The 14,713-nt window shown below is 43.9% G+C and overlaps 1 protein-coding gene across 1 annotated transcript in view; it reads left to right on the forward strand.

The window, feature by feature from the left end:
• kcnh4a (potassium voltage-gated channel, subfamily H (eag-related), member 4a) overlaps nucleotides 1-13,103 on the forward strand; it is a 49,048-nt gene extending 35,945 nt beyond the window's left edge. The window contains exons 10-16 of the mRNA XM_063217391.1: nucleotides 726-975; nucleotides 2,471-2,670; nucleotides 4,524-4,562; nucleotides 9,106-9,536; nucleotides 10,678-10,763; nucleotides 11,386-11,462; nucleotides 12,066-13,103. Coding sequence (XP_063073461.1) covers nucleotides 726-975; nucleotides 2,471-2,670; nucleotides 4,524-4,562; nucleotides 9,106-9,536; nucleotides 10,678-10,763; nucleotides 11,386-11,462; nucleotides 12,066-13,103 — 2,121 coding nt within the window. The remainder of the gene's footprint in view (nucleotides 1-725; nucleotides 976-2,470; nucleotides 2,671-4,523; nucleotides 4,563-9,105; nucleotides 9,537-10,677; nucleotides 10,764-11,385; nucleotides 11,463-12,065) is intronic.
• The last annotated feature ends 1,610 nt before the right edge of the window (nucleotides 13,104-14,713 follow it).

Here is a 14,713-nt window from a genome sequence, read left to right on the forward strand (position 1 = left end):
ACGAGCTAGGAATTCTGGATAACATGTCTACCAACTGTACTAAACATGACACATGATTTGATTCGCATTGCATCCTATCACAATCCTGCAATTTTTCACTTCTGTCCAATCATGGCCCCCTTAGGCTGTAGCCATATCTAGCCTGTGCATTAATCCAGCCCTGGGTGTCATAGGCTACCATTACTTTGGGGACCCGGCTTTGTTTCTGACCCGACATCATTTCCCAATCCGTCTCTTCTCTTAAAGGGCCGTACACACACGTCGCTACTAGTTACTCGCTCAGCGAATGAACTCAATAGAATGTCAATGTGTTCCAGCGAGACTCGCAGGCGAGTAGGCGAGTACTGTACAAGCGATGCGATGTGGGCGGATCTCGAGTTGAAAATATTTTATCTTCGAGCAAGGCGAGTAAGCGAGTAACCAATTGGAATGCAGAGTTCGGTACTTCTCGCCTGTTCATTGGCAGTCAAAGCCGCGGGAACTTTCAGCGAACGTTCCATGAAAGAGTGGCGAGTAGGCGAGCAAGCGAAAAGCTAGCTTTGTGTGTGTACGCCGCTTAACACGTATTTCACATCACTCTCTTTCACTGTCCTGTCTGTAATGAAGGCATAAAAGAAAAATACCTTTTTTTAAATAAAATAAAAAGAACCATTTTGATTGGCTCTTATTGACCCACGTGACCGAATCATGCCTGCTGATTGGCTCCTCCTCTCGTCTCGCTGCAGCTGCTGCACGACTTCCCGGACGAGCTGCGCGCGGACATCGCCATGCACCTGAACAAGGACATCCTGCAGCTGCCGCTCTTCTCCTCGGCCAGCAGGGGGTGCCTGCGCTCCCTCTCGCTGCACATCAAGACCTCCTTCTGCGCGCCGGGCGAGTACCTGATCCGGCACGGCGACGCGCTGCACGCCCAGCACTACGTCTGCTCCGGCTCCCTGGAGGTCCTCAAGGACGGCATGGTGCTGGCCATACTAGGTCTGTGGAACAAATATTACTCACTACACACAGATGGGCAGTCATAGGTAAGCGGCAAGGGCGTCAGACTTGTAGCCCAAAGGTTGCCGGTTCGACTCCCGACCCGCCAGGTTGGGGGGGGGAGTAAATCAACCAGTGCTTGCCCCCATCCTCCTCCATGATTGATGTATACTGAGCATGGTACCGTTCCCGCCGCACTGCTCCCTTTGGGGCCGCCATTGAGGGCTGCCCCCTTGCACGAGTGAGGCACAAATGCAGTTTCGTTGTGTGCAGTGTGCAGTGTTCAATTGTGTGCTGTGGAGTGTTGTGTCCCAATGACAATGGGAGTTGGAATTTCCCAATGGGCTTTCACTTCACTTCACTTCACTAGGTCTGTGCAACATACATCACATTTTATGATAAATGAATGCAAGTCATGACATGCAACAAGTCATGTTAGATCTGTCATTTCTCTCATATGTTGATACAAGTCAAATTGGTTCCTTACATTCTTTTTATTCATTTTAAGGTTATTTAGAATAGGCCCACAGGCCCTCAGCCTGAAGGATGGCATGGTGCTCGCCATACTAGCTCTGTGCAACACATATTACATTTCACCAGTTCATGACCTATTTTATAGAGAAGCATGTATGAATACAGTACATATGCATGCATATGATTGTGTGGCTCTCACTGGAGAGCGGCTGTCCACTCAGGTGGAATGATCATCAGTGTTGCACTCGAGAAGCTTGCAATGAGTTGAATTGCATGGTGCCATTGTGTGCGCAGATTTGGTTAGAGCGCCGTATTGGGCAAGATCGCTGGCCGTGGTGCTGAAGTACCCCCAAGCCCAAGGGATGCCTGCGCGATAGACATTGAACTACAAAAAGAGTTACGTCAGTCCAAGACACCTTCATTCCACTAAGGAGAATGACTGTGAATATGACATGCTAAATATTATTTCAGGTCATTATTTTAAGACAGAACCCCAATGGGACCCTGAATCTCTTGATGTCGGCTCCCTCATCACCCTTTTGAATACACACTGAATTTGTACTGGAAATACAGATGGAGTGACTTGCACTTCCATAGACAAAAATGAAATATTGGCACCAGGTAATAAGTAATATGAAGCACAACCTTGCAAAGGTGTGGTGACAGGCTCAGTATGGTCAAAGGAGCGCCAAAGAAAGGCATACAATTCAAATCAATTTACTACCATGACCTGAATCAATAAGAATCCCCACACATGAAGCTCAGATGCTGGTCACACGTATGTAGATAGATTTCAAATGCATATATTTCTTTATACATTTACGTGTAAACACAACATGTGGATTAAAATAAAAACTCCATTGTGACAGCTGCGTTTTAGCACCCTACATTTTGAAGTGCACATTCTAAATCTCAGTTTATGTGTTTATGGGGCGAGGCGAAAACCAATTCGTTTCCGAAAATATCCATATACGTGTAAACAGTTTCTCAGTTTGGATGTTTCTCCACTCCACCGATGCAGGCAAGGGAGACCTGATCGGCGCAGACATCCCGGGCTCGGAGCAGGTGATCAAAGCCAACGCGGACGTCAAGGCGCTGACCTACTGCGACCTGCAGTACATCAGCATCCGGGCCCTGCAGGAGGTGCTGGAGCTCTACCCGGAGTACGGCCACCGCTTCAATGCCGACATCCACCACAGCCTCACCTACAACCTCAGAGAGGTACGCACAGAGCTGGTGTAATTATGCATCATGCGTCAAACATTAACCCATTGACGCCTAAGGCACCTGCAAAAAAGGGCGCTGAATGCCTGAGCCCTTTTTAAGAAAAGCTGCCCTCAGTCTATAAAAACCTAAATATCTCAGCTTCTTAAGGACATAAAAATATGCACTCAGTTGCATTTAAATGCTAAGACCCTCATCTTTCATTAGAGTGTGTTCGTTCATCTCAAACAAACAGAGATTTTTAGTAAAGTTGTCTCAAATCTCATGAGCCTGAAAGTCTCGTAATACAGCTCCAGGCGCCAGGGCCAATGTTGCGCAACGCAACATCAGGCATCAATGGGTTAATGCATGAAACTGGGAAAGTGTGCATGCGCGTTAGCAAAAACATCACTACTTAATCACAAACTAACGCAGTCAAAGAGGTGGTACAACTGCTAGCATGTGGTTGAACCAGAGACAATTGATAAGGAAGATGTGTTTCATAAGGAGTTTCTTCCGGAATCAATATGACGTAAGGTTCTAAGCTGCCGTCACAAGGATGCCATGCCCCTTTTCGGAGAGCTGTGGGGGCTTCAGAATGAATGAGTTCAATGATAAAGTCACGTCCATTTAGGAAACCGGAATTGATCCCACTTTGTTCCACTGGTGACGTGCTGTATGCTTTAACTTGGTCACCATATTGAAAATCTTTGGTAGAACTAAAAAGGACACGCTAGGTGGGCTATGCACAGCATGGAGGTAGCAGAGGCGGAGATGACGTGAGATGATGTGAGATGATGTGAGATGATGTGAGATGACGTGAGATGATGTGAGATGATGTAAGCTAGAGCCATGAAGAGCCAACATCTTGATACTGTACATTACTGATTCTTGAGAATATGGCCAGAGCAGGTTTTAATTTTGTAGAAGACAAAAAAAGGTTTTTCAGATCGAAAAAATAGAGGCATATTATCATAGACGAAGGTCTTGCCTGTGCAGCAATGTATCGGATCAACCTCGTCATATTTTACTTTTTTTTCATAAAATAGGCTATTGTTTCTATCAGCACCATCAGACACAACTAGAAGTCAAAAAAGTGTTTGTCATTTTATTTTTTTGTATCCAAAATATCAGACTTCAAATAACAGCAGGTAGTATCTACTGTGTATCCTCTGGCCCCAATGCCAAACCTTCATATGCCACAGTCACGACTCTTGCCAGGATGATGTGTGTCATGAGATTGCCACTCGAGTGTAAGTGAGTGCTGCTTTTCTGCTGTGAGTCAGAGAGTGTGGAGGTGTCCTTAAGTGCTCCTAGCTTATTTTTCCCTCTTTTTCCGGGTCCTTTCTAATATGCGCACTTCCGTCCTCCCTTACTCCCTTGCATGCGTGTGGCCTCGCGATGACGTCACAGACGACATGGATGAATGCATTTCAATATCTTGCAAAAGCGCAATTCTAATGTCATTTTATCTTTTGCAATAGATATGAATAAAGAATAGTTCCTGAAAAGACATTGTGGCTAGGCTGTCAGCGGGGAAACTTTATTGTTTTCTCCACGGAAGCGGGGCGTCAGCGAAACGTGAGGCCACAAGTGCAGGCCGAGGCTGCATATTGGAAAGATCCTATTGACCTTACAAATGAACAGATTATGTACATGTCACGGCCAAACATTACAGATTGGGTACAATCGGACACACTTTTCAAAATTCACCCCTCCCACCCCGGAGTTCACCCCTCCCACCAGTAACCCCATTCTATTCTCAATTCGGCTCAATTTCAGACCCTCTGTACGGTAACGCCAGGCTAAGGCATTCGCCTCCTTGTATCACTTGTAAACTTGTAACACTTGTAACATGTTCCTTTTCGCAGGGTGTGACGAGGTTCTCCCGATCACCTCACCTTTCCCAGGTATTGATCACCAACAGAAACACAAACAATGACGAACACGCACAGAAAAACTCACTGTACCTCCTTCACACACAGCAAACATGTCATCATGCATAGGCGTATCTATGACACGCTGATTTGAACCCACTATCGCGTGTCTCCAATACGCATTTCCAAGTTAAAGCGTGCTCCACAACGCCCTGTGACAGGTTAGGTTTAGGGATGGTTTTAGTTTAGGCACAAATTAGATAGAAATTCGCCTATAAAGCATGATGACAGCCTGACACAGCAGCAAAATAAAAACAAAGACAAATACATATGCAGTGCAGCACACAAACAGTGCCCACACAAACAGAAGCGCACGAGCATGTTCATGCATATGTGCACACACACACACACGCACGAACTCACGCACGCACACACACACACACACGCACGCACGCACGCACGCACGCACTCACGCACACACACACACATAGGCAGATTAATTTTGAGACACCAAAGGCAAAAGGCAAAAATCAGAGGTGTGTGTGTGCGTAGTACGTGCGTGCATATGCAAACCTGGTCTTTCATCCTAACATCAAAACCTCTGAGAAATAGCCGCTTACGTAACATACTGACTGGACTGACTGTGATTCTAGGAAGGCAGGCTGGGAACAGTCAGTGTCTGAACTCCCGCGTTAGCACACCGACAAACTGCACAGAGGAGAAAAATGAAATGAATATTCAAACTGACCCTCTCAGACGCACACAGCCAGCTGTGCCACCCACCCAGACCACCCCTTGTTACACTCACACACACACACACACACACACACACACACACACACACACACACACACACACACACACACACACACACACACACACACACACACACACGAGTGGGTACGCATGCACACATGTACCAACACACACACACACACACACACACACACACACACACACACACACACACACACACACACACACACACACACACACACACACACACACACACACACACACACACACACACACACACACACACACACACAAACACACACACACCACCTCTTTTGTTAAATTCACAGAGTTTATGAAGTCTGCCTGAAGGCTCATTTTTATCCACTAAAGAGTACCAAAGCTAAATGTATTCTTCCACAAGGCAGGCTGGGAACAGTCAGTGTCTGAACCGCGTTAGCACACAGACAATCTGCACAGAGAAAAAAATGAAATGAATATTCACACTGACCCTCTCAGACCCACTCACCCAGACCACCCCTTGTTACACTCTCTCTCTCTCACACACACACACACACACACACACACACACACACACACACACCACCTCTTGTGTGAAATTCATGGCTCATTTTTATTGACGCACTGATTCTTGAGAAAGCGGCTAAAACATGTATCAGCAATAAACTGCCAATTCTGTTGAAAATAAACTACATTTTCATGAACAAAATGAATCCAGGTAAAGACCCAGGGGTCTGTTACACAAATGTACAGTCGTTTGAAATATTTAAGTGTAATTTTATTACTTTTCATGGCTATAAACCTGCCCACATCCTGTAAAAACAGCTGTCCCAAGGACAGACATCATCATTTCAATTGACTTCAAATGTAAAAATCACTGATATTATTGAATAATATCACCATGATGTGAAAGTCCATATTGAAGTGGTTCTGCACACATGCGCATAGTGCGTGTAAAGCAATATTTACTACTATTTTCTGATTGCTCAAAGTTTGTCCCGCATATTAGTCACCACCGTCAGATTTTTTTTAAAAGACAATAAAATCAGGTATGCACAAGGTCATTGTCATTACTTAGGACCCCTTTTCAAACCTTTAGCTCTACTGAATACTTCACCATCACTGAAGCTCCTGTAAGTTTACTAATTTCTCCTCAATTTGTTAATTTGTTTGGACACGGGTACTGTCCCAACCATAAACTGTCAACACCGTCGGGGGTTTTAATAGTACTATGTCACATTAATGTTAATTATATATACTTTTTCAGAAGCGGCATGAAGCCCCTAAGAAACAGAGCGAAAACGAAGTGGCTAATGTGAGCAAAACATGCATAATATGTAAAAGAGTGTTTTTTTGTCTCACACCGTCAGATGTCACCACCGTCAGATTTTGTTCCGCTCATCATCTTGTTCCATATTTTACTAAATTGTGCTGGTTAATGAAACATTACCAGACATGTTAGTAATAATTGTGACCCAAACTTATACTTCAGCCTCCACTGAGGTGCATTTGGAGGGTTTTATGTCACAAAACCTGACGGTGGTGACATCTGATGTAGTTCACAAAAAAGCATGTGTTTTACATGTTTTTGACAAGTTTCAAGAATATGCTTCCAATAAGTATCTACAATTATGTTGAATTGTAAAAGTAATTCACTTAAATACAGTAAACATATTTTTTTTACTTCTTATTCTGTCTGACGCTGGTGACAAAACCAAGAAAGAGCCCATTTTATGAAAAATGTAAAACATGGGGAGCTTGGCCAATAAATTCACTGCACAGCCAAGACCCTCATCAATGATAATAAATATTTTGGATTTGAACAACTTAAAACCTGTTCATGCCACATTTTCAATAATCTAGGCCTACTCTAGAGTATCTAACAAATGAAGAAAAAACACATGCACAAACATACTGTGCACACACTAAAATAAAGTGTTTATGCTAGATGTCATTGACTTGAGAGGGCTATTTATTTTGCTAAATGTAATAATGTAATAATTAGGTCACTTTCACCACCTTCAGATTACTGTCACCACCGTCAGTTCTTAAGTCACCACCGTAAGAAGGAGTTTTGGACATTTTAAATGAATGTCCTTACAAAATGTTCCTTTGGAGTTGTTGAATTATCAAAGTAATAGCAAATTTAAGCCTACACGAATATTTGTGAAATTACAAAAAATTGTTTGATCTATTTTAGGCATTAAGTAAGCATTGTCTGACAGCACATATTTTTAAATTAGAACACATGAAGCAGTATTAAAATAGAATGAAAGTGAATTTTCAACATTTAAAGGCGTATGTGTGAACCAAAAAAACACACACAATCACTTAAAAACTCCAGATACATATGCAACCAAATCAATACACTTTTTATTGCTTTTAATTGTGTCTGACGGTGTTGACAAAAAACAAGGTATGATCGGAGAAAAACCTGATTTCTGAAAAAAAAATCAAAATGGGGAGATTGGCCTTGTGCATTTCTGAAAAGCCAAGACCTTTGTCTACGAGGATATACCATATTATTTTGTAATTCACTTCGTTTTTTTCTTTCAAGATTACAACCTGTTTTAGCCACTTTCTCAAGAATCAGTGGACTAAAGGATACCAAAGCAAAATGTATTCTTCCACAAGTAAATTGTCTAGCATGACATACTACCTTAGAAAAAAGTATATTTGGCCCTGCCAACGGTAGGGCACTGAGTCACTACACCGGGCCGGCGACCCGGGTTCGATTCTGGCCCGATTCTTCCCCATCTCTCTCCCCATACAGTACTCACTTCCTGTAATAATCTCCACTTTCCTATCAATAAAGGCACAAAAGCCCCTAAAAATATCTTAAAAAGTGAAAAGTATATTTTCCTCTGAAGTGTGTGTGTGTGTGTGTGTGTGTGTGTGTGTGTGTGTGTGTGTGTGTGTGTGTGTGTGTGTGTGTGTGTGTGTGTGTGTGTGTGTGTGTGTGTGTGTGTGTGTGTGTGTGCATGCGCAAACAGACAGGTAAATAATAGCTTTTCTTTTCCCAGCCTCTTAGACCAAAATGAAATAAATCTTTAAAACAACAAAGACAATAGAGGAATTGTTTGTTTACCTTCACCTATTCTGAGAGGCTTTGCTGTCACGATACTAACTATACAGAAATGCCGTGCTGCTCTAACTCAAGCCTCATTCTTGCACAAGTCAAAACAGTCTGGAATCTGGTGTACTTGTCTGCGTAGCCTTTTTCTTTTGACTCCACTAAAACAAACTTTTCATACAGTATAAGCCAGGGCTTGACATTAACTCTTGCTGAGTCACTAGCCATCCAGCTATTCTACTAGCCACAAATTAGATTTTTTTTTTCTTTTATCATGACACAGTACATCTAACCTCAGAGGTTTTTTTTTATTTTTATTTAACCTTTATTTAACCAGGAAAAATAAACCCGTTGAGATTAAGAACCTCTTTTACAAGGGTGTCCTGGCCAAGTGGCGGCTCAAGTTACAAAATTAAAATTACACAATTGAGATGCTTTAAGCAAGAAGATGAGTTCATGGTTTTCTACATGGAAATAAAACAAGCAAATAGAAACTGAGTAACTGAGCTTTTTCTTGAACTTGAATACAAACAATTTATACACAAGAGGCAAAGTGCAGAATATACGTTATTCTGATGTCATACCATAGAATAAACGTCCTGCCAAATTGACTAGTGACACTGAAATTGTTACCGGCACAGCTAAGTTTTACCAGCATTTGGCCGGTTGGCAGGTGCCAGTGTCAAGCCCTGGTATAAGCACATCACGATCTCCTACCCACTCACTCTCTCTCTCTCTTTCCCCAAGGACCGCGCCGACTCGTCTGTGCTGAGGGACTCAAAGCTGCCCTTCATCATCAGGTCCGAGGAGGACGATGACATGGGGAATGACACTGGTGGCTTCCCCTGCTCCCCTGGCAAGTTGCCCCTGCGCTCCAGCCTGGGAAGCCCCTGTCCCCAGTCCTCCCTGACGGACATGCTGGGGGAGGAGCTCCGCCACTTCGGCATGCTGCGCCTCTGCCGCTCGCCCACCCAGGGGTTCCGGGGCCGAAGCCCCTCTCCGCAGCCAGGCAAGGAGGAGCTGTCTCCCCACCACCACCATCACCATCACCAACACCACCATGGTGGAGGGCTGGGTCATCATCACCCCACCACTGACTCCAGCTCCTCCTGTCACAGGCCAGCCAAGCTGCTCATCCCTGCCATCACCTCCGTCAGCCCTCTGGACCTCAGCCCCAGGTGCACTATACGTAGATGTTCAGTTCATAAAATCTTTATTCATTTCTTCTGGGATCATAGGCTTGCACAGATAGGGTTGAGGTGGTCCTAAAGCACCTGCATCTTTGCCCTACTGGACAAAAATGCTCTTTTTGAAAGTTCCTTTTTTGGGATTTTTTTTGTCACAATGTACTGTGGTCCACGTTGACATGATCATCTACAAATGCTTGACTATCAAAAGCATGTGACAATAATGCCCAAAATACAATATAGCCTTGAAGGGACACTGTGTGAGATTTTTAGTTGTTTATTTCTAGATTTCATGCTGCCCATTCACTAATGTTACCTTTTTCATGAATACTTACCACCAGCATCAAATTCTAAGTATTTATTATGACTGATAAAATTGCACTTTTCATACATGAAAAGGGGAATCTTCTCCATGGTCCGCCATTTTGAATTTCCAAAAATAGCCATTTTTAGCTGCAAAAATGACTGTACTTGAACCATACTAGAAAATATGTGTTTATTACTCAATAAACTTTCATGTAAGTATCAAGTTTGGCAATAGGCAACCCAGTTTCAATGAGCAGCATAGTTGCAGTACCTTTTTTGACCATTTTCTGCACAGTGTCCCTTTAACAGCCTAGGCAGCTGGAAGATCCACATGCCCCCTGTCCCCTCCTCCTCGAGCACCTGCCCCTCAAAATGTCTGTGCACGCCACTGTCTGGGATGAATGATGTGTTTCTGTTGACTACTCCTCTACATCTTAAGTCTAATGAGAGACTAATGTGTTTATAGTATTCGAGCTTTTAAAGGTCTTCTTGGCTAATAAACTTCCTGTAACAAACAAACAAAACCCTGCTTTTATTTTGGCATGCATGCAACACATTCTTAAGATATGTATGCCAATTGTTCTAATGCATGATAAATGCATTATCAGTGAATGTCTAAGTGTTTAAAAACGTAATGTTGTGTAATGTAATGTGTATAATGTCCAAAATCATGTCCAATATGTTCAATGGAGATTTTTATCAGCTCTTGTACTGTACTGGTGGTTGTTGTATTATGTGCTGGTTTGAATTGTTTGCCATGAAGAGAAGCTAGACGTGTTACATCTTGACTTCATTGTGTTCACCACTTGCTTTGCACTCCAAACAGAGTTGTGGATGGCATTGAGGATAATGGGAGAGCGTTTCACTTCAATGTGGAGCAGCCTGCAGACCCCCCCAGCACAGGAGTCAAAGGTGAGTCCATCCATAGTAACTAGAGATACACCGGATCCAAGATCCGGTTCCGGATCCGGCAGGATAATAGGGTTTTTCACAGGAGTCGGTACGGCAGGATCTTAAGTAGTGGATCCAGTATCCGGCATGTTACCAAAAAATCAGGGTCTGGTGCATCTGCCTAGGCTTTTCAGTCAATCTTTCACAACCCCAATCACTGCATGGAGTGAAAGCCCTTTGGAAGTGGCCAGTGCAGCCAGTGTGGCAGTAAGCCAATGGGTCTAAAAAATAGATTGTAATGAAAAGGGTCCACGTGTGCGAGTAGCCTATATGTTTCAACCCTTTTGTAGGATCCGGTATCCGGTTCCGGATCCGGCAGGATCTGAAACAGTGGATCCGGTATCCGGCAGGATCCTAAAAATCAGGATCCGGTGCATCTCTATTAGTAACTGAACAAATACTGTAAAATACCATATAACAATACCAAGTCTCATACCCGCTTTCATACAGTACAATATCGCCAGTGATACAATAGAACACAAGAGGCAATAGAGCAGCATAACAGCTCACTGTGTGGTTATGGTCCGTCATATAATGCCACGTCTTTTTTCTCTTTCTGACCCCTTGTCACCCTCCTCTCCAGACCCCTACCAATTGAGCGCCAACCTTCTCTTGGAAACTGAGGACGTCAGACAGAGTATCAACCAACTCAACAAAGAGGTATTCATATCAAATAAATATGATATGGGTTATTCTTTCACTTGCGCTGAGCTTTATGAACACATGTTTTATTCATATCAATATGTTTTGATAAATCTTTCTTTATCACTACTACTGATACATGTGCTGGAAAGGGCACCATGTACTTACCTACATGATAACACCAGTTCATCCACACTCAAACTGACATGATGTGATGTTTCCATTACTTCCAGTTGTTTTTTAACACAAATATTGTGAATAAGTATTGATAGGCTTTTAGGCCTGTCAAAACATAGACACTAACGTTAAAGCAAAGAAAGCTCCCGCACACTGTTCACATTTGTATGGTTTACTGCAACGTTTCGGTCTACTGACCTTCTTCAAGCAGGTGACCTAGGGGTTCCACTCCTACGCATCTGACCAAGGAGGTGTGCAAGAATTATTCACTAACTAAAAAACATAGACACACAAAATCATCGTATGCGGTTTCTCTGCTGCTTACAGTTATATGTATGAACACACCGTTTAAAAAATCTGTACTAATGAATATCTATATATTTTTGCCTTATTTAACGCATGACAGCTCAAAATGTCTTCATGTGATGTCTCCATTGCTTCCAGTTCAGCCATATGAACCAGGAGGTGTCCAACCTGACCAAGGAGCTCCACGAGATGATGCACTTCCTGCAGAGCCAGGCGGCGGCCACTGCTGCCGCCTCCTCCTCCGTGCCACACTTCCACTCCTCCCTCTCCTCCTTCCCTTCCTTCGGCCTCCAGGTGGTGCCCACCTCCTCCGTGAGCAGCACCCTGGCAGGCCCCGCCACAGACTGGCCGCCCAGGATGCCCGTGACCATGCCAGGGGGTCATTGCAGGGTGTACCGGGATCCGTTAGCGAGAGACGCGCTGGCGCACAGGAGCGTGTGGGGCTGTGGTGGTGGTGGTGGTGGTGGTGGTGCAAGCCCTACTGTTGCTGCCCCCGTCAGGGCATCTGTGGTGGGGCAGGAGGGAGAGACAGCGGACACCAACCAGCAGCATCCACCCACCAGCCCGCAGTCTCCCGCACCCTGCCCACACTCGGCCTGCTGCTCCACAGACTGGGACAAGGCACCTGGAGGAGATGCACAGCAGAGCCCCTTCCAGACCTCCAGGACCACACCCAACTCTCCCTACGGCAGACAGCATCAGGCCAGGCAAGCGCCGGCAACTCTGCTCAGCGTGAGTCTCTGCGGTCCATCTGCAGGAGGAAAGATGACCCCACAGGTCGCCTTTGATGGCACCGCCAAGGGTACCCAGAGCGCTGCGTCGCACCCCGCTTGTTCCTATGGCAACCTCAGCCAGTCCCACCCCTCCCTCAGCCTGCCGGTGACCTCTGAACTCTCCAGAGCAGCACACCCCACTGGAATGCCGCAGCCGCCGATCCACACGTCGCTCACGCCGGTCGGTCCGCCTCAGCTCCACACGGTGGTCAGTCCACTGATACACTCCGGGGTGTGTGCCGGTCCAGGTCCTGGTCTGGAGTTACTGCTGGGACATGGGCTCCCTGCCGGGTCCAGACAAAGTCATCTCATAGGATCCAGTCCGGTCCACATACACGACCCCCCACCCTCCACTACAGCAGAGACGCCCAGAAAACAGAGCACTGGGCCCCAAGGAATGTAACGCTACTGCTCCTGCTCCTGCCTGCCATCATGAGTAAGATCTCTTAACATCTCTCATGGTGTGTCATCTGAAGTGTCAACTGATACCAATGTACTCTTCCAACGTGACTGAAATATTAGTATGTATATGTATTTCAGTCTATATATGTATAGACTGTATAGACTGTCTATATATGTATATAGACTGTCTAAGTGTCTTTGCATTTTTTTTTTGCACTCTGGCTAGCATGGGTATTAACTAAACCTTGGCTGCTGCTATAGACCGGCAATGACTTCGAAGAAGACTATGCTATTGACAGTCAATTCAACTGGAAGGTTTGGAGACGCTTGAAAAGACATTTTGTTGACTCACTGTCTGCAAGGACAGAGTGTTTGTCTGCAGAAAGCTCTTTTAATATTGTCAAGGCTCCTCTCAGGTCGACGAAAGAAACACATTTACCATGAAAGAGAGGCACTGGCACAGATCTGAAAGGTCTACAAGGTCAGCGAAAAGTTCTGTGAAAAGGGAAAAAAAATGTGTATGGCAGTGGTCAGAACATGAAAGGTTGTTAAATGGGCACAGAACTCTTGCATTTAATTAAAAAATAATAATAATAAAAAAAATAAGTCTATTAAATATTTCTACTAATAAATTGCTTGAAGACTTTTCATACTGGTTGTTAAGCTGAACCGACAATTACATTGTAGCCTATTCTGGTCATCTACAGTGTAAGCACCTAAAATAATTGAATTCTCTGCTTTTCTTTACTCATCATAAACAGCGCTCATTTCAATTATGCAGGCCTACATGCTGAAACACTGGACAGAAAGCTGGACCAGACAGAATTCAATATCTCAAGAGACAGTAATTGGACATATTCTAGGCCTATTGCTGAGAACAAAATGTGTCTTCTTTACAAAAGTCACAAAATCTCATAGGGTGAGATGTGCAGTAGGCCTTTAAAGGACATGATGCATACTTTTTCGGGGGAATTTCAAAAAGATATTGTGTATATTTATACTGTTTTCAGTAATTGTAGAAAAAAATAATAATAATAGCTTATATTGAGTTACCATATGTGTTCTGAGACGTCTTGTGTTTTGCATTATTGACCTGTATTTGTAAAATAATAAAGGCTGTATTTTGTATGATGTTCATTTTCTTTATTCAGAGGTGGATGTGGGTTCTTCCACGTCCATGTAACAAACACAATGAAACCCCTTGAAATCACCACTGACAGCAATGATTGTTAGTCCCAGTGACCTTTTTTGCAATGTGCTGCTCTCATGATGCTTCACGTTGTTTTAAATAGAATATAAAACACATTTAACAACAAAAGAAGGACGGAGACAGGAAATGTATTACCTGCAGACCCCAGTATAAGACATAGTGAGATTTAGAATTGAGTCTTCTGATAGTTTATACAGTAAGTCACTGAATGGCTTAGGCCCTAAGTATATTGTAAATATGCTTGAGCAATATCATCCTAATAGAGGTCTTCAGAATCTCCTCTACTGGTTGTGCCTAGGGTCAGGTCTAAACAGGGTGAAATGGTATTTAGTCATTATGCTGAAAAATGCTGGAACCAACTTCCTGTCCAAATTAGATCTTGTTTTAAAAGGAAATTAAAA

Source organism: Engraulis encrasicolus, chromosome 2 (genome assembly GCF_034702125.1).
Source record: "Engraulis encrasicolus isolate BLACKSEA-1 chromosome 2, IST_EnEncr_1.0, whole genome shotgun sequence".
In the NCBI taxonomy this organism is placed as follows: Eukaryota; Metazoa; Chordata; class Actinopteri; order Clupeiformes; family Engraulidae; genus Engraulis; species Engraulis encrasicolus.